Source organism: Microcaecilia unicolor, chromosome 7 (assembly GCF_901765095.1).
Source record: "Microcaecilia unicolor chromosome 7, aMicUni1.1, whole genome shotgun sequence".
Classification (NCBI taxonomy): domain Eukaryota; kingdom Metazoa; phylum Chordata; class Amphibia; order Gymnophiona; family Siphonopidae; genus Microcaecilia; species Microcaecilia unicolor.
Window position 1 is genome coordinate 85,001,033 of NC_044037.1, and position 16,778 is coordinate 85,017,810.

The window sequence follows — 16,778 nt, forward strand, 5'->3', positions numbered from 1 at the left end:
GCAATCAGGCTATGCTCTGTCCAGGATTATGCTTGCCCCCTCCCAACCCCCCCCCCCCCCCCCCACACACACACACACAGAACAGGCCCTCAACACCAGAGGGATTAAATGGTCCTTGGTAACGTATGGTGAAATTAGGCCTTATCTGCTAATTTTCTTTCCTCTAGATCCTCCAGACCGTTCAAGACGCTTGGAGATAAAACGTCTTCAAGAGCGTTCTTGCCTTTTAGTCTGTCAGAGCACAAAGCAACTGTTTATTTTTATTGCGTTCACAGCCATTATGTCTAAGCCGGCGAGGTGTCGGTTTTGCGCGAAGCATGGCGTTGAAGTGAAAGGTGGACAATGTAAATTTTGTGGGGAGCCTACGTTGTCAGCGCTCTTGCCCCCGTGCTTTCCCCTGACTCGGCAGAGGTATTGGGCGGCGATTTAACCACACACTCCGGGCCGGCAACGGCAGGGCCGGTTTTGGCGGGAAACGCGGCCATTTTGGCACTTTAGAGCAGGGGTTCTCAACCCAGTCCTCGGGACACACCAAACCAGTCTGGTTTTCAAGATATCCACAATGAATATACATGAAATAAATTTACATGCACTGCCTCCATTGTATGCAAATAATAAATAAATATGCATAAGATTATTATTAAGATTTAATCATTATGGATATCTTGAAAACTTGACTGGCTTGGTGTGTCGAGGACTGGGTTGAGAACCCCTGCTTTAGAGGCTGCCTCCAGTCTCTGATCAATGAAATTTCCATCCTTTTCAGAGAATAATGCAATACTCTCTTCAAGTCAGTGAATGATACATACCTGTAGCAGGTGTTCTCCGAGGACAGCAGGCTGATTGTTCTCACGACTGGGGTGATGTCCGCGGCAGCCCCCACCAACCGGAAGAAGCTTTGCGGGCGGTCCGCACGCGGGGCACGCCCACCGCGCATGCGCGGCTGTCTTCCCGCTCGTGCGTGACCGTTCCCGCCAGTTGAATGACAAGCAAGAAACAACATGAAAACGCAACTCCAAAGGGGAGGAGGGAGGGTAGGTGAGAACAATCAGCCTGCTGTCCTCGGAGAACACCTGCTACAGGTATGTATCATTCACTTTCTCCAAGGACAAGCAGGCTGCTTGTTCTCACGACTGGGGTATCCCTAGCTCTCAGGCTCACTCAAAACAAGAACCCAGGTCAATTGAACCTCGCAACGGCGAGGGTATAACAGAAATTGACCTACGAAGAACAACTAACTGAGAGTGCAGCCTGACCAGAATAAATTCGGGTCCTGGAGGGTGGAGTTGGATTTACACCCCAAACAGATTCTGCAGCACCGACTGCCCGAACCGACTGTCGCGTCGGGTATCCTGCTGGAGGCAGTAATGTGATGTGAATGTGTGGACAGATGACCACGTCGCAGCCTTGCAAATCTCTTCAATAGTGGCTGACTTCAGGTGGGCCACCGACGCTGCCATGGCTCTAACACTATGAGCCGTGACATGACCCTCAAGAGCCAGCCCAGCCTGGTCGTAAGTGGAGGAAATGAAATCTGCTAGCCAATTGGAGATGGTGCGTTTCCCGACAGCGACCCCTAGCCTGTTAGGGTCGAAAGAAACAAACAATTGGGCGGACTGTCTGTGGGGCTGTGTCCGCTCCAAGTAGAAGGCCAATGCTCTCTTGCAGTCCAATGTGTGCAACTGACGTTCAGCAGGGCGGGTATGCGGCCTGGGAAAGAATGTTGGCAAGACAATTGACTGGTTAAGATGGAACTCCGACACCACCTTCGGCAGGAACTTTGGGTGGGTGCGGAGCACTACTCTGTTGTGATGAAATTTGGTATAAGGAGCATGAGCTACCAGGGCTTGAAGCTCACTGACCCTAAGAGCTGAAGTAACTGCCACCAAGAAAACGACCTTCCAGGTCAAGTACTTCAGATGGCAGGTATTCAGTGGCTCAAAAGGAGGTTTCATCAGCTGGGTGAGGATGACGTTGAGATCCCATGACACTGTAGGAGGCTTGATAGGGGGCTTTGACAAAAGCAAGCCTCTCATGAATCGAACGACTAAAGGCTCTCCAGAGATGGCTTTACCTTCCACACGATAATGGTAAGCACTAATCGCACTAAGGTGATTCCTTATTGAGTTGGTCTTGAGGCCAGACTCTGATAAGTGCAGAAGGTATTCAAGCAGGTTCTGTGCAGGGCAAGAACGAGGTTCTAGGGCCTTGCTCTCACACCAAACGACAAACCTCCTCCACTTGAAAAAGTAACTCTTTTTAGTGGAATCCTTCCTAGAGGCAAGCAAGACACGGGAGACACCCTCAGACAGACCCAACGCAGTGAAGTCTACGCCCTCAACATCCAGGCCGTGAGAGCCAGGGACTGAAGGTTGGGGTGCAGCAACGCTCCGTCGTTCTGCGAGATGAGAGTCGGAAAACACTCCAATCTCCACGGTTCTTCTGAGGACAACTCCAGAAGAAGAGGGAACCAGATCTGACGGGGCCAAAAGGGCGCTATCAGAATCATGGTGCCGTGGTCTTGCTTGAGCTTCAGTAAGGTCTTCCCCACCAAAGGTATGGGAGGATAAGCATACAGGAGGCCGGTCCCCCAATGGAGGAGAAAGGCATCCGACGCCAGTCTGCCGTGTGCCTGTAGTCTGGAACAGAACAGAGGCAGCTTGTGGTTGGTCTGAGCGGCGAAAAGGTCCACCGAGGGGGTGCCCCACTCTCGGAAGATCTTGCGTACCACTCTGGAATGAAGCGACCACTCATGCGGTTGCATGACTCTGCTCAGTCTGTCGGCCAGACTGTTGTTTACACCTGCCAGGTATGTGGCTTGGAGGAGCATGCCGGACTGGCAAGCCCACCGCCACATGCCGACGGCTTCCTGACACAAGGGGCGAGATCCGGTGCCCCCCTGCTTGTTGGTGTAATACATTGCAACCTGATTGTCTGTCCGAATTTGAATAATTTGGTAGGACAGCCGGTCTCTGAAAGCCTTCAGTGCGTTCCAGATCGCTCGGAGCTCCAGGAGGTTGATCTGCAGATCCTTTTCCTGGAGGGACCACAGACCCTGGGTGTGAAGCCCATCGACATGAGCTCCCCACCCCAGGCAAGATGCATCCGTCGTCAGCACTTTCGTGGGCTGCGGAATTTGGAATGGACGTCCCAGGGTCAAATTGGTCCGGATGGTCCACCAGAGCAGTGAAGTGCGGCAACTGGTGGAGAGGCGGATGACATCTTCTAGATTCCCGGTGGCTTGAACCCACTGGGAAGCTAGGGTCCATTGAGCAGATCTCATGTGAAGACGAGCCATGGGAGTCACATGGACTGTGGAGGCCATATGACCCAGAAGTCTCAACATCTGCCGAGCTGTGACCTGCTGAGACGCTCTGGTCTGCGAAGCCAGGGACAAGAGGTTGTTGGCCCTCGCTTCGGGAAGGAAGGCCTGAGCCATCTGGGTATTCAGCAGAGCTCCTATGAATTCCAGAGACTGGGTTGGCTGGAGATGGGACTTTGGGTAATTTATCACAAACCCCAGCAGCTCCAGGAGTTGAGTAGTGCACTGCATGGACCGGAGGGCTCCTGCCTCAGAGGTGTTCTTGACCAGCCAATCGTCGAGATATGGGAACACGTGCACTCCCAGCTTGCGTAGATACGCCGCCACCACCACGAGGCACTTTGTAAACACTCGTGGGGCAGAGGCGAGCCCAAAGGGCAGCACACAATACTGAAAGTGCCGTGCGCCCAGGCGGAATCTGAGATACTGTCTGTGAGCTGGCAGTATCGGGATGTGAGTGTAAGCATCCTTTAAATCCAGGGAACATAGCCAATCGTTTTTCTGAATCATTGGCAGAAGGGTGCCCAAGGAAAGCATCCTGAACTTTTCTTTGACCAGGAATTTGTTCAGGCCTCTCAGGTCTAGGATGGGACGCATCCCCCCTGTTTTCTTTTCCACAAGGAAGTACCTGGAATAGAATCCCTGCCCTTCCTGCCCGGGTGGTACGGGCTCGACTGCATTGGCGCTGAGAAGGGCGGAGAGTTCCTCTGCAAGTACCTGCTTGTGATGGGAGCTGAAGGATTGAGCTCCCGGAGGACAATTTGGTGGCAGGGAGGCCAAATTCAGGGCGTATCCGCACCGCACTATTTGGAAAACCCACTGGTCGGAGGTTATAAGAGGCCACCTTTGGTGAAAAAATTTTAACCTCCCTCCGACCGGCAGATCGTCCGGTACGGACACTTTGAGGGCGGCTATGTTCCCGTGGATCCAGTCAAAAGCCCGTCCCCGGCTTTTGCTGTGGAGGCGCAGGGGGCTGCTTAGGCGCACGCTGTTGACGAGAACGAGCGCGCTGGGGCTGTCCCTGTGCCTGACGAGGCCTTCGGGCCGGCTGGGTGTACCTACGCCTTGCAAAGGAATAGGGTGCAGCCTGCCGGGCCCGGGAAAAACGTCCACCTGCTGAGGCGGATGCTGAAGGCGCCCGGTGGGAGAGCTTGTCGAGGGCGGTTTCCCGCTGATGCAGTTGGTCCACCAGCTGCTCGACCTTCTCACCAAAAATGTTATCCCCCCGGCAAGGGACATCGGCCAATCTCTGCTGGGTGCGGTTGTCCAGGTCAGAGGCACGCAGCCATGAGAGCCTGCGCATCACTATACCTTGGGCCGCAGCACGAGATGCCACGTCACAGGTGTCATAAGATACCCCTGGACAGGAACTTTCTGCACGCCTTCAGCTGCCTGACCACCTCCTGATAAGGCCTGGACTGCTCCGGCGGGAGCTTATCGACCAGGTCCGCCAGCTGCTTCACATTGTTCCGCATGTGGATGCTCGTATAGAGCTGGTATGACTGGATGCGGGTCACGAGCATGGAGGATTGGTAGGCCTTCCTCCCAAACGAGTCCAGAGTGCGAGACTCCCGCCCCGGGGGCGCCGAGGCGGTATCCCTCGAACTCCGTGCCCTCTTGAGAGCAGAATCCACGACCGCCGAGTCGTGGGGCAATTGTGGCCGCATTAACTCTGGGTCCGAGTGGATCCTGTACTGGGACTCTGCTTTCTTGGGGATGGTGGGATTAGATAATGGTCGCATCCAGTTCCGAAGCAGTGTCTCCTTGAGGACATTGTGCAGCGGCACTGTGGTGGACTCTCTAGGTGGTGATGGATAGTCGAGGACCTCGAGCATCTCAGCCCTCGGCTCATCCACAGAGACCACGGGAAAGGGAATGCAAATAGACATATCCCGCACAAAGGAGGCAAAAGAGAGACTCTCAGGAGGCGAGAGCTTCCTCTCAGGTGAAGGCGTGGGGTCCGAGGGAAGACCCGCAGACTCCTCTGAGGAGAAATATCTGGGGTCCTCCTCTTCCCCCCACGAGGCCTCTTCCTCGGTATCGGACATAAGCTCATGTAGCTGAGTCCTGAACCGGGCCCGGCTCGACGTTGAGGCGCCGAGGCCTCGATGTCGTCGAGCGGTGGACTCCCGCGCCGGCGGGGACGAAGCTCCCTCCATCGACGTCGACGGGGACTCCACCTGCGTGGCGGTCGAGACCGGCGCCGCAAGCGGCGTCAACGACCTCGGCACCGGGCTAGAGCTCGTCGGCGCCAGAGTCATCGGCGCCGGGGGTGCTTGCACAGCCTGGCGCATCAGCCCTTCCAGGATCCCCGGAAGGATGGCTCGGAGGCACTCGTCCAGGCCCGCTGTCGGGAAAGACGTGGGGGCCGGTAGAGGCATCGGTGCCGGAAGCTGCTCGGGTCCAGGAGACTGCACCGAAGTGCTGGGACCCTGACGTGGCGGTACCTCCACCACCGAGGGGGACCTCTCCTCTCGACGCGGACGCTTCGGCGTCGACTCCTCTCCGGTACCGAGAGCCAGATGCGTCGAGGGCGACCGGTGACGGTGCTTCTTTGCCTTCTTACGGTGCCCGTCACCGGTGCCGGGTGGTATGGAGGAGGAGGAGGTCGATCCCCCTCGGTCCCGAGGAACCGGGTCAGACAGGGTTTGGTCCCGAGGGCCACGGGCTGAAGGAGTGACCGGGGCCGACTGCCCACGCGGTCTCTCACCTCTACCCTCACCGGAGGACCGGCGGGCCGACGGGACCTGTTCTCCTGGGGTCGATGCCATCGGTGCCGATTTTTCGGGCATCGATACCGGTACCGAAGGACCGGGCATCGATACCGATGCCGTCGAAGTCGAGGGGCCAGCGCAAGTTCCAAAAAGGTGGTCCCGCAGAACTTGCCTCGCAACCTGAGTCCGTTTCCGGAGACCGAGACACAGAGAAAACGACTTGATATTGTGCTCCGGCCCGAGGCACTGGAGGCACCAAGCGTGGGTGTCGGTCTGCGAGATCGGCCAGCCGCACCAACCACACTTCTTAAATCCACTCGGGACCTTCGAGGACATCGACGGAAAAATCGCGTCGGCGAAGTTAAAGTCATCGATGGTGGCGGAAATCACACCTCGAAAAAATAAATCGATCGCGCGGCCACAAGGCCGCAACGCGACGCCCTCGCTAGAAACGAGGGAAAAGGGAGCGCATGCTCTTTTTTTTTTTTTGAAGAAAAGAAAAAACTGGAGCACGCGGTAACCGAGAAAGAAAAGTTAAACAAAATCGCGTAAACGCGACGGTCTTTCCGGGGCTGCGAAGGGAGAGCGGCGACGGCACGACTCTCCTCAGGCGCGGAAAAGAAAAGACTGGCGGGAACGGTCACGCACGAGCGGGAAGACGGCCGCGCATGCGCGGTGGGCGTGCCCCGCGTGCGGACCGCCTGCGAAGCTTCTTCCAGTTGGTGGGGGCTGCCGCGGACGTCACCCCAGTCGTGAGAACAAGCAGCCTGCTTGTCCTCGGAGAATAAATGAATACTGTCCACATTTACCCTGTGAGGAATATGAGGGTGAGAGGGAGAATGAAGGCACATGGAGGAATGAGGAGGCTCGAGACGGAGGGGGATTGGGTAGAGAAAGGAAGGAGTCTTTTCCCCTGGGGGATTGGAGAAAAGGAAAAGACTACAATTCCCAGCAGACCCTGAGTAGGTCCCAGAGAAGGGAGTTGTAAAAACCTATCCCAGAGAGCCAGGATGAGGGAAGGAGTTCCGAACCTGCCCAATCAAGCAAATGGAGAGCAGCTGAGCAATGGGTGTGGGGAGGAACTAGAGCAAGAAAGGCCGATGGAGATTGCTGCTCTGACTAAACTGGAAGGAAAGGAGGTGAGAAACAGGAGAGGGCTGCTTGGGAGGAGAGCAAGGGAAAAGGTGGCTATCCCACCAGGGGAGCTGAGAGAACAGGTTTACCATGGAAGGGTCATGCGGGTGGTGGTCAGGGTATAATGCTGGACTGGTTGGGGAGGGACCCTTGCCACTCTCCCTAGGTTGATTTCTTTTGAAAGGGAGAGAGGAGGAGTGGTGGTTTGGGGGCATAACTGCTGACATGAACTGCTGGGGAGGGTTTGAACCCTTTCTGAACTGCTGTGTTTGGGGAATTGTTTTGCGTAACTGCTGACATGAACTATTGGGGAGGGTTTGAACCCTTTCTGGAGCTACCGTGTTTGGAGAATTACTTTGCATACCTGCTATACATGAACTGCTGGGAGTCTGAGCCCTTTTTGAGCTACTTTGTTTGAAGAATTGCTTTGCATAACTGTTTTATATGAACTGCTGAAATTTTGGAACCTTTTGGGGTTTGTTTGTTTTTGAATACTATGCTGTTGAACTGCTAGGCTTCTTTAGAAATGCTGTGGTGGGAACTACCTTTGGAGGAGCAGTTGACACAAAGGGATTACAATAAAGTATAATGATCTGACCTTGTGGATTGCCGTGTGCTCTTTAGTAGTGGATTACAGCACACAGCTCAGCTAAAGGGCCGAGGGACTCAAGAGTCTCCCGGTGCAGGAGACTTTTCCAAGAGTCTCCCAGTGGTGGAGACCTTACAACCCCCATGCCTCAGTGAGGCACGGAAAGATGGATTAGTTAACATAAAAATGCGGACACTATCTTGGGGAAGAAGGAACTTGAATTACTACCTTTTCATGAGACTAGACAAGGTCTCTAGCGCCAGTACTCTCTTCTATGAACCAACTGCTACTAAAATCAAGTCTTCAAGGTAACATTTTTCATGGCACAAAAGAGGCTCGTAGGGTGCATCTACTAGTACCAAAAGCACCAGGATGAGATCAAGAAGATTACCACCAGGTATCTAGGAGGTCTCAACAGCTTGACACCTCAGGAATCTCATGTCAACTAATAAAACTTCATAAAATACTCTTCAAAGACTGAACCATTACATATTGATTGCAACATTAAAAAAATTGTATGAACATAATAAAGAGAAATTCTCCCCAGTTTACAAAGTGAATGGGCTGTGTCAGCATTATCGTACTGCTTAGTAAACAGTGTAAATTGTGTAGATCTATTAAAATAATTTTTTTTATGAAGGTGCTCATTTTCAAAGCACAGACTTAGTCTATGTGCTTTAAAAAAATGAACCTCTAAATATGTCAAAAGAACATTTGGAAGTGAAATAAAAGCACACATGCCCAAGTTCTTTTGACAATTTAGTTTTTTTTAATCCATATTTTATATCTACACAATATTTATGTCTTATTTATTAAGTTCATACAATTATATCACAATCTTATACTACTTGTACAAGAAGTTTTAGTGTTCTCGGTCTCCCTCTGCTGGTAGGAGTGCATAACCCAAGCGTCTTGAACAGTCTGGAGGATTGCTGAGGAAGGTAAAATTATGTATCATACCTGATAATTTTCTTTCCATTAATCATAGCTGATCAATCCATAGACTGGTGGGTTGTGTCCATCTACCAGCAGGTGGAGATAGAGAGCAATCCTTTTGCCTCCCTATATGTGGTCATGTGCTGCCGGAAACTCCTCAGTATGTCGATATCCAAGCTCCATCCGCAGGACTCAGCACTTAGAGAATTACACCCACAAAGGGACACTCTGCCCAGCTCACCACCGCCGAAACGGGGGAGGGGAATTAACCCAGCTCATCCCCCCACAAGTGGGGGAAGGGAATCCGTCCAGCTCATCCCCGCGGAGCGGGGGAGGGACACCACCCCGCCGATGCGGGAGGATCTGGCTTATCCTGCAACCGCAACAGGAGCTGACTGACCCTAACACCGCCGAAGCGGGAGGGGTACAAAGCTGCCCTACAGCCGCACGAAGCGGGAGGGAGCGCCGGCAGAATTTATGTCTCAATCCAGCCCCGTAAAACGGAGGGCAGAGGAATGCAGCAGCTCACTGTAACACAAACTCGTCTCAACTCTTGAAGAATCCAATTGAAAAAACTTGAACACGAAGTCCTCCTGAACAGGAACTGAAGACTAAAGTTGAACCTGAAATGCAACCAGAATATAAACAGTACAGATATCTGGGAGGAGCTATGGATTGATCAGCTATGATTAATGGAAAGAAAATTATCAGGTATGATACATAATTTTACCTTCCATATCATCATGCTGATCAATCCATAGACTGGTGGGATGTACCGAAGCAGTAGTCACCCAGGGCGGGACATTGAAATCCCTGACCGCAACACTGAAGCTCCAAACCGGGCCTCCGCCCATGCAGCCACAGTCAAGCGGTAATGCCTGGAGAAGGTATGGGCCGATGCCCAAGTTGCCGCCTTGCATATTTCTTCCAAGGAGACGGACCCGGCCTCTGCCATAGAGGCCGCCTGAGCTCTAGTGGAGTGAGCCTTCAGCTGGATAGGCGGCACCTTCCCCGCGGCCACATAAGCCGCTGCAATGGCTTCCTTGACCCATCTTGCCACTGTAGGCTTAGCAGCCTGCAGACCCTTACGAGGACCTGCAAACAGGACAAACAGATGATCCGACTTCCGGAAATCATTGGTCACCTCCAAGTATCTGATGATGACCCGTCTCACATCCAGAAATTTGAGAGCAGAGTATTCCTCTGGGTAGTCCTCCCTACGAAAGGAAGGGAGACAGAGCTGCTGATTCACATGGAAGCGAGAAACAATCTTGGGCAGGAAGGAAGGCACTGTGCGAATAGACACTCCTGCCTCAGTGAACTGCAGAAAAGGCTCTCGACATGAGTGCCTGGATCTCGGAAACTCTTCTGGCTGAAGTGATAGCCACCAAAAAGACTGCTTTCAACGTCAGGTCTTTCAGAGATGCCCTCGACAAGGGTTCAAAAGGCGGCTTCTGCAAGGCTCTTAGTACCAGGTTGAGATTCCACGCAGGCACCACTGAACGCAGAGGAGGGCGCAGGTGATTAACTCCCTTGAGAAAACGCACCACATCTGGCTGCGAAGCCAGGGAAGCACCCTTCAGGCGGCCCCTGAAGCAAGCCAGAGCCGCTACCTGGACTTTAAGGGAACTGAGCGACAGGCCTTTCTCCAGACCTTCTTGCAGGAACGCCAACACTGAAGAAATTGGAGCAGTGAATGGAGAAAGAGAGCCTGCTTCACACCACGCTGCAAAGGTACGCCAAACCCTGGCTTAAGCAGTAGAAGTAGAGCGCTTCCTCGCTCTCAGCATAGTGGCGATGACCTTGTCTAAGAAGCCCTTCTTCCTCAGACGCTGCCACTCAATAGCCAGGCCGTAAGACCAAAGGGGGAGGGATCCTCCATCACCACGGGACCCTGATGCAACAGGCCCTGCTCCACTGGCAGCCGCAGAGGGTCGTCCACTGAGAGCCTGATCAAGTCCGCATACCAGGGACGTCTGGGCCAGTCCGGACCCACCAGGATTATTCGGCCCGGATGCTTTGCCACCCGGTCTAGTACCCTGCCCAACATGGGCCAGGGCGGGAACACATAGAGAAGCTCCTGTGTCGGCCACTGTTGGAGAAGAGCATCTACTCCCAGAGATCGAGGGTCCCGTCCTCTGCTGAAAAAGCACGGCACTTGGCAATTGGCCGATGACGCCATCAGATCTAGGCTCGGCTGGCCCCAGCGCTTCGTGATGTCCAAGAACGCCTGAGCCGATAACTGCCACTCTCCGGGATCCAAGGTATGGCGACTGAGAAAGTCCGCCTTGACATTCATGACTCCGGCAATGTGGGCCGCTGACAGCTGTTCCAGGTTCGCTTCCGCCTACTGGCATAGATTCATGGCTTCCTTGGCTAGAGGGGCGCTCTTGGTACCTCCCTGGCGGTTGACATAGGCCACAGCCGTGGCATTGTCCGACAGGACCCGTACTGGCTTCAACGCCAGGACCGGGAGGAACTCCAAAAGCGCCAACCGAATGGCTCTGAGTTCCAGGAGGTTGATAGACCACTTTGCCTCTGCAGGAGACCAGAGCCCCTGCGCTGTCCTTCCCATGCAGTGGGCTCCCCAGCCCGTCAAAGAGGCGTCCGTCGTGACGACAATCCACTCCGGGGTCACAAGAGGCATCCCTGCAGACAACTTGTCTGTCTTCAGCCACCAGCTCAGCGCCTTGCGCACTGCTGGGTCCAAGGGAAGGCGCACAGCATAATCCTCCGACACCGGAGTCCAGCGCTGCAGCAGAGAGTGTTGTAGTGGTCTCATATGAGCCCTGGCCCAGGGCACTACTTCCATCGTGGCCGTCATAGAGCCCAACAACCGCATACAGTCCCAAGCCCGAAGCGGAGAGGCTACTAGGAACTGGTCCACCTGAGCCTGAAGTTTGACAATCCGATTGTCCGGCAGGAACACTCTGCCCACTTGGGTGTCGAATCGAACTCCCAGATACTCCAGGGACTGAGTCGGGCGCAGCTGGCTTTTCTCCCAATTGATGATCCACCCCAGGGAGCTCAAAAGAGCAATCACCCGGTCCACAGCTTTGCCGCACTCTGCATAAGAGGGGGCTCGGATCAACCAGTCGTCCAGATAAGGATGGACTTGTACTCCTTCCTTTTGCAGGAAGGCCGCGATGACCACCATTACTTTGGAGAAGGTCCGCGGAGTAGTAGCCAACCCGAACGGGAGGGCTCTGAACTGGAAGTGTCGGCCCAGAACTGCAAAACGCAGAAAGCGTTGATGAGGAGGCCAGATGGGAATATGCAAGTACGCTTCCTTGATGTCCAAGGATGCCAGGAACTCCCCTGCCTTCACTGCCGCTATAACAGAGCGGAGAGTCTCCATGCGAAAGTGCCGAACTTTCAAGGCCCGATTGACCCCTTTGAGGTCGAGGATAGGCCGTACAGAACCTCCTTTCTTTGGTACCACAAAGTAAATGGAGTAACGTCCCTTGCCAAGCTGATTTTCTGGCACCGGAACGACCGCACCCAGGCGGATCAGATTGTCCAAGGTCTGCTGCACTGCCACAGCTTTGACCGGAGACTTGCAGGGAGAGAATACAAACCCGTCTCTTAAGGGTCGGCAGAACTCTAGCTTGTAGCCGTCTCTGATGACTTCCAGCACTCAAGCATCTGAAGTTACCCTGGTCCACTCGCCCAGAAACGAGGACAGGCGTCCTCCAATCTGCACTTGGCCATGGACCAGGACCCCGTCATTGGGTACGAGACCCTGGGGGAGGACCGGAGGGCGCACCTCCGGGACGGCAGTCTCTGCGAAAGGAATGCTGCTTGGGGGAGAAGTTCCTCTTGAAGGAAGAGGGGGCAGAGGAGCCCGACTTGCCCGGGCGGTACCGACGGGCTTCCTGAAACCGTCCTCTGGAGATACCGGGGCGAGCACTGGCCCGAGCCCTGACCTCTGGTAACCTCTTGCCCTTAGACGTGCCGAGATCGGTCACAATTTTGTCCAGCTCGACCCCAAAGAGCAGCTTGCCTTTAAAAGGCAACTTAGCCAGGCGGGACTTAGAGGCGTGGTCCGCAGACCAATGTTTCAGCCAAAGCCACCACCGCGCAGAGACTGTCTGAGCCATACCTTTAGCCGAGGCTCTCAAAACATCATACAGTAAGTCTGCCAAATAAGCCAAGCCCGATTCCAGGGCCGGCCAATCAGCCCTCAAGGAAGGATCCGAGGGGGAAGCCCGCTGCACAATCGTCAGGCACGCCCTGGCCACGTAGGAGCCGCAAACTGAGGCCTGCAAACTTAAGGCAGCCGCCTCGAAGGACGACCTTAAGGCCGCCTCCAATCTTCTGTCTTGGGCGTCCTGTAGGGCCGTGCCACCTTCCACCGGCAACGCCGTTTTCTTAGTCACCGCAGTGATTAAAGAATCCACGGTAGGCCAAAGAAAGGCCTCCCGTTCACTTTCAGGCAAAGGATAGAGGCGGGACATAGCCCTAGCCACTTTAAGGCTCGCTTCCGGGACATCCCATTGAGCCGAAATTAAGGTGTGCATGGCATCATGCACGTGGAAGGTTCTAGGCGGGCGCTTCGTCCCCAGCATAATGGCGGAGCCAACAGGGGCTGAGGGAGAGACGTCCTCTGGAGAGGAAATCTTCAAAATGCTCATGGCCTGCACTAACAGGTTGGGCAAATCCTCTGAGCGAAAGATCCGCGCTGCAGAGGGGTCATCCGCTCCATCCGAGCGGGGAATCCGTCTCCTCCAAGGAATCCCCAAAGGACCGTTGGGAGAACTCAGATACGCTGCCCTCATCTACATCAGAGGAAACAGAGTCCTCTAAGGCCTGGGAATCCACCCGAGGGCGTTTACTTCCGGGGGCCTCAACCCCTTTATCGGACAAGGGAGAAGGGGCAGCGTTTTGCATAAGGAAGGCCTGATGCAGCAGCAAAATAAACTCGGGGGAGAAACCCCCCAGACTGTGCACTTCAGCAGCCTGGGCCACAGCCCTAGACGCACCCTCAACCGGCGCTCGCAAGAGCGGGGGAGAAACATGCTGCGCATCCAAGATGGCGTCCGGCGCGACACTCTGCGAAGGAGCCGCACGGGAAGAACGGCGCTTAACTTTAGCCGCTTTTTTGCCGTCGCCCAAATCAAGGGCGGCCATGGCATTAACGTCTCACAGCTCAAGGGCGGCCCAAGAAGAAGCCGTCCGAGCAGAGTGGCCGGCCAAGATGGCGGAGGCGAGCAGCGGGGGATGGGCGTTTATGGCGGGAAAAACCGCCGCACCGGAGGAAGACCCGGGACACTGACCGGCCTCCAAACTGACACCCAAGAAGGGCGAATCAGACTTTAAGACCCCCGCATCCCCGCTAGAAGCGCACACGCGGTCCGGGGAGCGATTCTTCGCGCCCTCGCTCTCCGACGCCATAGGCCACGTGGAGATCGATCGGGGAACCCCCTGCCCGCTATAAAAAAGGTAAAAATTACCTGCTTCTCGCTCCGAGCTGTAACGACCTGGTGTCCCAGTGAGTAGCTGCAATAAACATTTAAATAAACGTCGAAATCAACGCCCTTAAGGACGCCCAAAATGTTTTTGGTTTTTTTTTTAACGGAGCCAGCGGGAGGGGGGAGAAAAGGAGGGACCTGGCGCCACCAGGTTTGCACTTGCTCAAGAAGAGCCCTCAACCCCAGGTACTCAACAAAACCTAAAAATTAGGCTTGGAGACCTAGCCAGAGCTGCAGCTGTGTGTGACCACCACCTGCTGAGATAGAGAACATACTGAGGAGTTTCCGGCAGCACATGACCACATATAGGGAGGCAAAAGGATTGCTCTCTATCTCCACCTGCTGGTAGATGGACACAACCCACCAGTCTATGGATTGATCAGCATGATGATATGGAACTAATATTTTTTTTTGTACATTTATTAACAGTTCTTTTCTCCCCGCTGCAGCCCTTATGAGGGTGAAACATGGCCACGTTGGACTTTTCCATTTTTTTTTATTATATGTTGAGGTGAATAAAATTGGTGATGGACATTCATTTGACCTGCTGTTTGTTTGCACCATCTTGGATCTTGCAGGTCACCTGCCTTCCTGTTTCCTTGGACCTTCTTCCCACAGCACCAACCTCCAGAGGACCCTGAGCGGTGGATACCACAAACAGAACAGGCTTCCCCACACTCAGTATGTGCAGCAATGAACTTCATGGCCCAGCCGCTCGACAATACTACCAACCGCCTCCACAGCTAAGAGGAAAAAGCCTGTTATGGCCAGAAGACCCTCTCTCCGAAGTTAACCTGGTCAGCTCTGCTTCAGCAATATAGCCTTGGCTGTCCGACACTGGGCTAGACAAGCATTTTTTTTTGTCATTTGAAAGCATAAGCTTCATAAAATCTGTTTTGTTGTTGTTGTTGAATCTTGCCAGGTACTTGTGACCTGAATTGGCCACTGTTGGAAACAGGGTACTGGGCTGGATGGACGTTCAGTCTATCCCAGTATGGCAATGCTTATGTTCTTAAACATGAGTCTTGATTCCAAGTGGCTATCAAGGGCCTATCATAAGTAGGGGAGGGGGGCTGAGGCATAAGCAGTCAATACCCTCAGCGGGGAACTATTTTTTTTGAGGGGGGGGGGGGGGGGGGGAGAAGTAGGGCTGCCAACCAGATCCAGATTCGCTCAACAGGGTTCATCCAGTCCAGACATTACCCCATTGCATGCAGAGACTGAAGGTTCTGATTTCCCCATTGGATTCCCTAACAAAAGCCAGGCTACAAATCCTGTAGCCTTGTCTGTAGGGATCTGATAAGGATGAAGAGGAAGCTGTGGTTCTCCGTCTCCTAACCACTGATAGGGTGGCATAAACCCACACATCTGAATCGGTCTAGCAGGATAAAAAGTAAAGACTAGATCAGCCTGTCAATTTCCCCTGAGTCAATCCTAGCTAATCAACATTAAAGCTTGAACAGTTTGTCTACCACACTGGAAACCACATTCTGTGCCCCCCCCCCCCCCCCCTTCCACACACACCACATATTGTTTGTCCTCAAACTTTGACCATTCTATTTTTTATTTATTTATTTTTGTTACATTTGTACCCCGTGCTTTCCCACTCATGGCAGGTTCAATGCGGCTTACATATTGTATACAGGTACTTATTTGTACCTGGGGCAATGGAGGGTTAAGTGACTTGCCCAGAGTCACAAGGAGCTGCCTGTGCCTGAAGTGGGAATTGAACTCAGTTCCTCAGTTCCCCAGGACCAAAGTCCACTACCCTAACCACTAGGCCACTCCTCCACTCCAAAATTGTAAAGCAAAATTATTGAAATTGTAAACCTATTTTTAATGGAAAGCAATATAGCAAATACTGAATAAACTAAACCACAAAGTAGGATGCTACACCAACCCTCCAACTCTAGCATTACATGAGGACGACACAGAAGAAATATGTTAACCAGAACAGTACTCAAATGATGAGTTAACATCCCCCTGGCAGCCTCATGTGCCCAGATACTCAGTGCTGGCATAAGTGGCACACTCACCTCCCGCTCCTTCATGTAACTGAATATCTCCACGGCATATTCTGCACTGGCAAAAGGGTCAGTGAGGTTCTCCTGGTCAATGTCATTGATCTCTAGCTCTGGCTGAACACAAAAAGAGAACCAAGCTTAAAAAAGACAGTTTTGCCTCTTTACCGAGCATGCTGTTTAGAGAATGCAGCCACAGTACCTCTGGGGGTGCTTTTCCCTTTTCCACTGGGAGAGCCTTCTGCTCAGGTTCAATTTTCGTTCCTGCTGTCATATCTTCCACAGTGGGCTTTTTCTGCAACCTGGTAGGAGGAGGGGAGGGGAAGAATCAGAAGAACACTAGTTAATGCAGGCTATGGGGCTTTGGAAATCTCAGATTACTTTGGCGGGAGGGAGGAAGGAAAAAAAAAACCCCAACCCAACCCACTGTAGAAGTGGGTATAACAGACTTCAGTCAACTATCTATTGGACCCCTAACCAATGGTAACTTCAAAATGGCCCCTTTTTCAGTCTATTCAATAATTAGGTCTCTGCTACAGAGCTGTGAAGTCAGTACAAACCTTTGACTCAGATTCCTTTATTCTTCTACTG

At 53.3% G+C, this 16,778-nt stretch overlaps 1 protein-coding gene across 1 annotated transcript in view; it reads right to left on the reverse strand.

Annotated features, from left to right (window-relative positions):
- The window catches only part of CCNB3 (cyclin B3), a 92,452-nt gene that overhangs the window by 47,319 nt on the left and 28,355 nt on the right, over window positions 1-16,778 (reverse strand). Inside the window, exons 5-6 of the mRNA XM_030210455.1 lie at window positions 16,390-16,489; window positions 16,203-16,304 (exon numbers count right to left, since the gene is read on the reverse strand). Of these exons, the coding sequence (XP_030066315.1) occupies window positions 16,203-16,304; window positions 16,390-16,489 (202 nt within the window). The remainder of the gene's footprint in view (window positions 1-16,202; window positions 16,305-16,389; window positions 16,490-16,778) is intronic.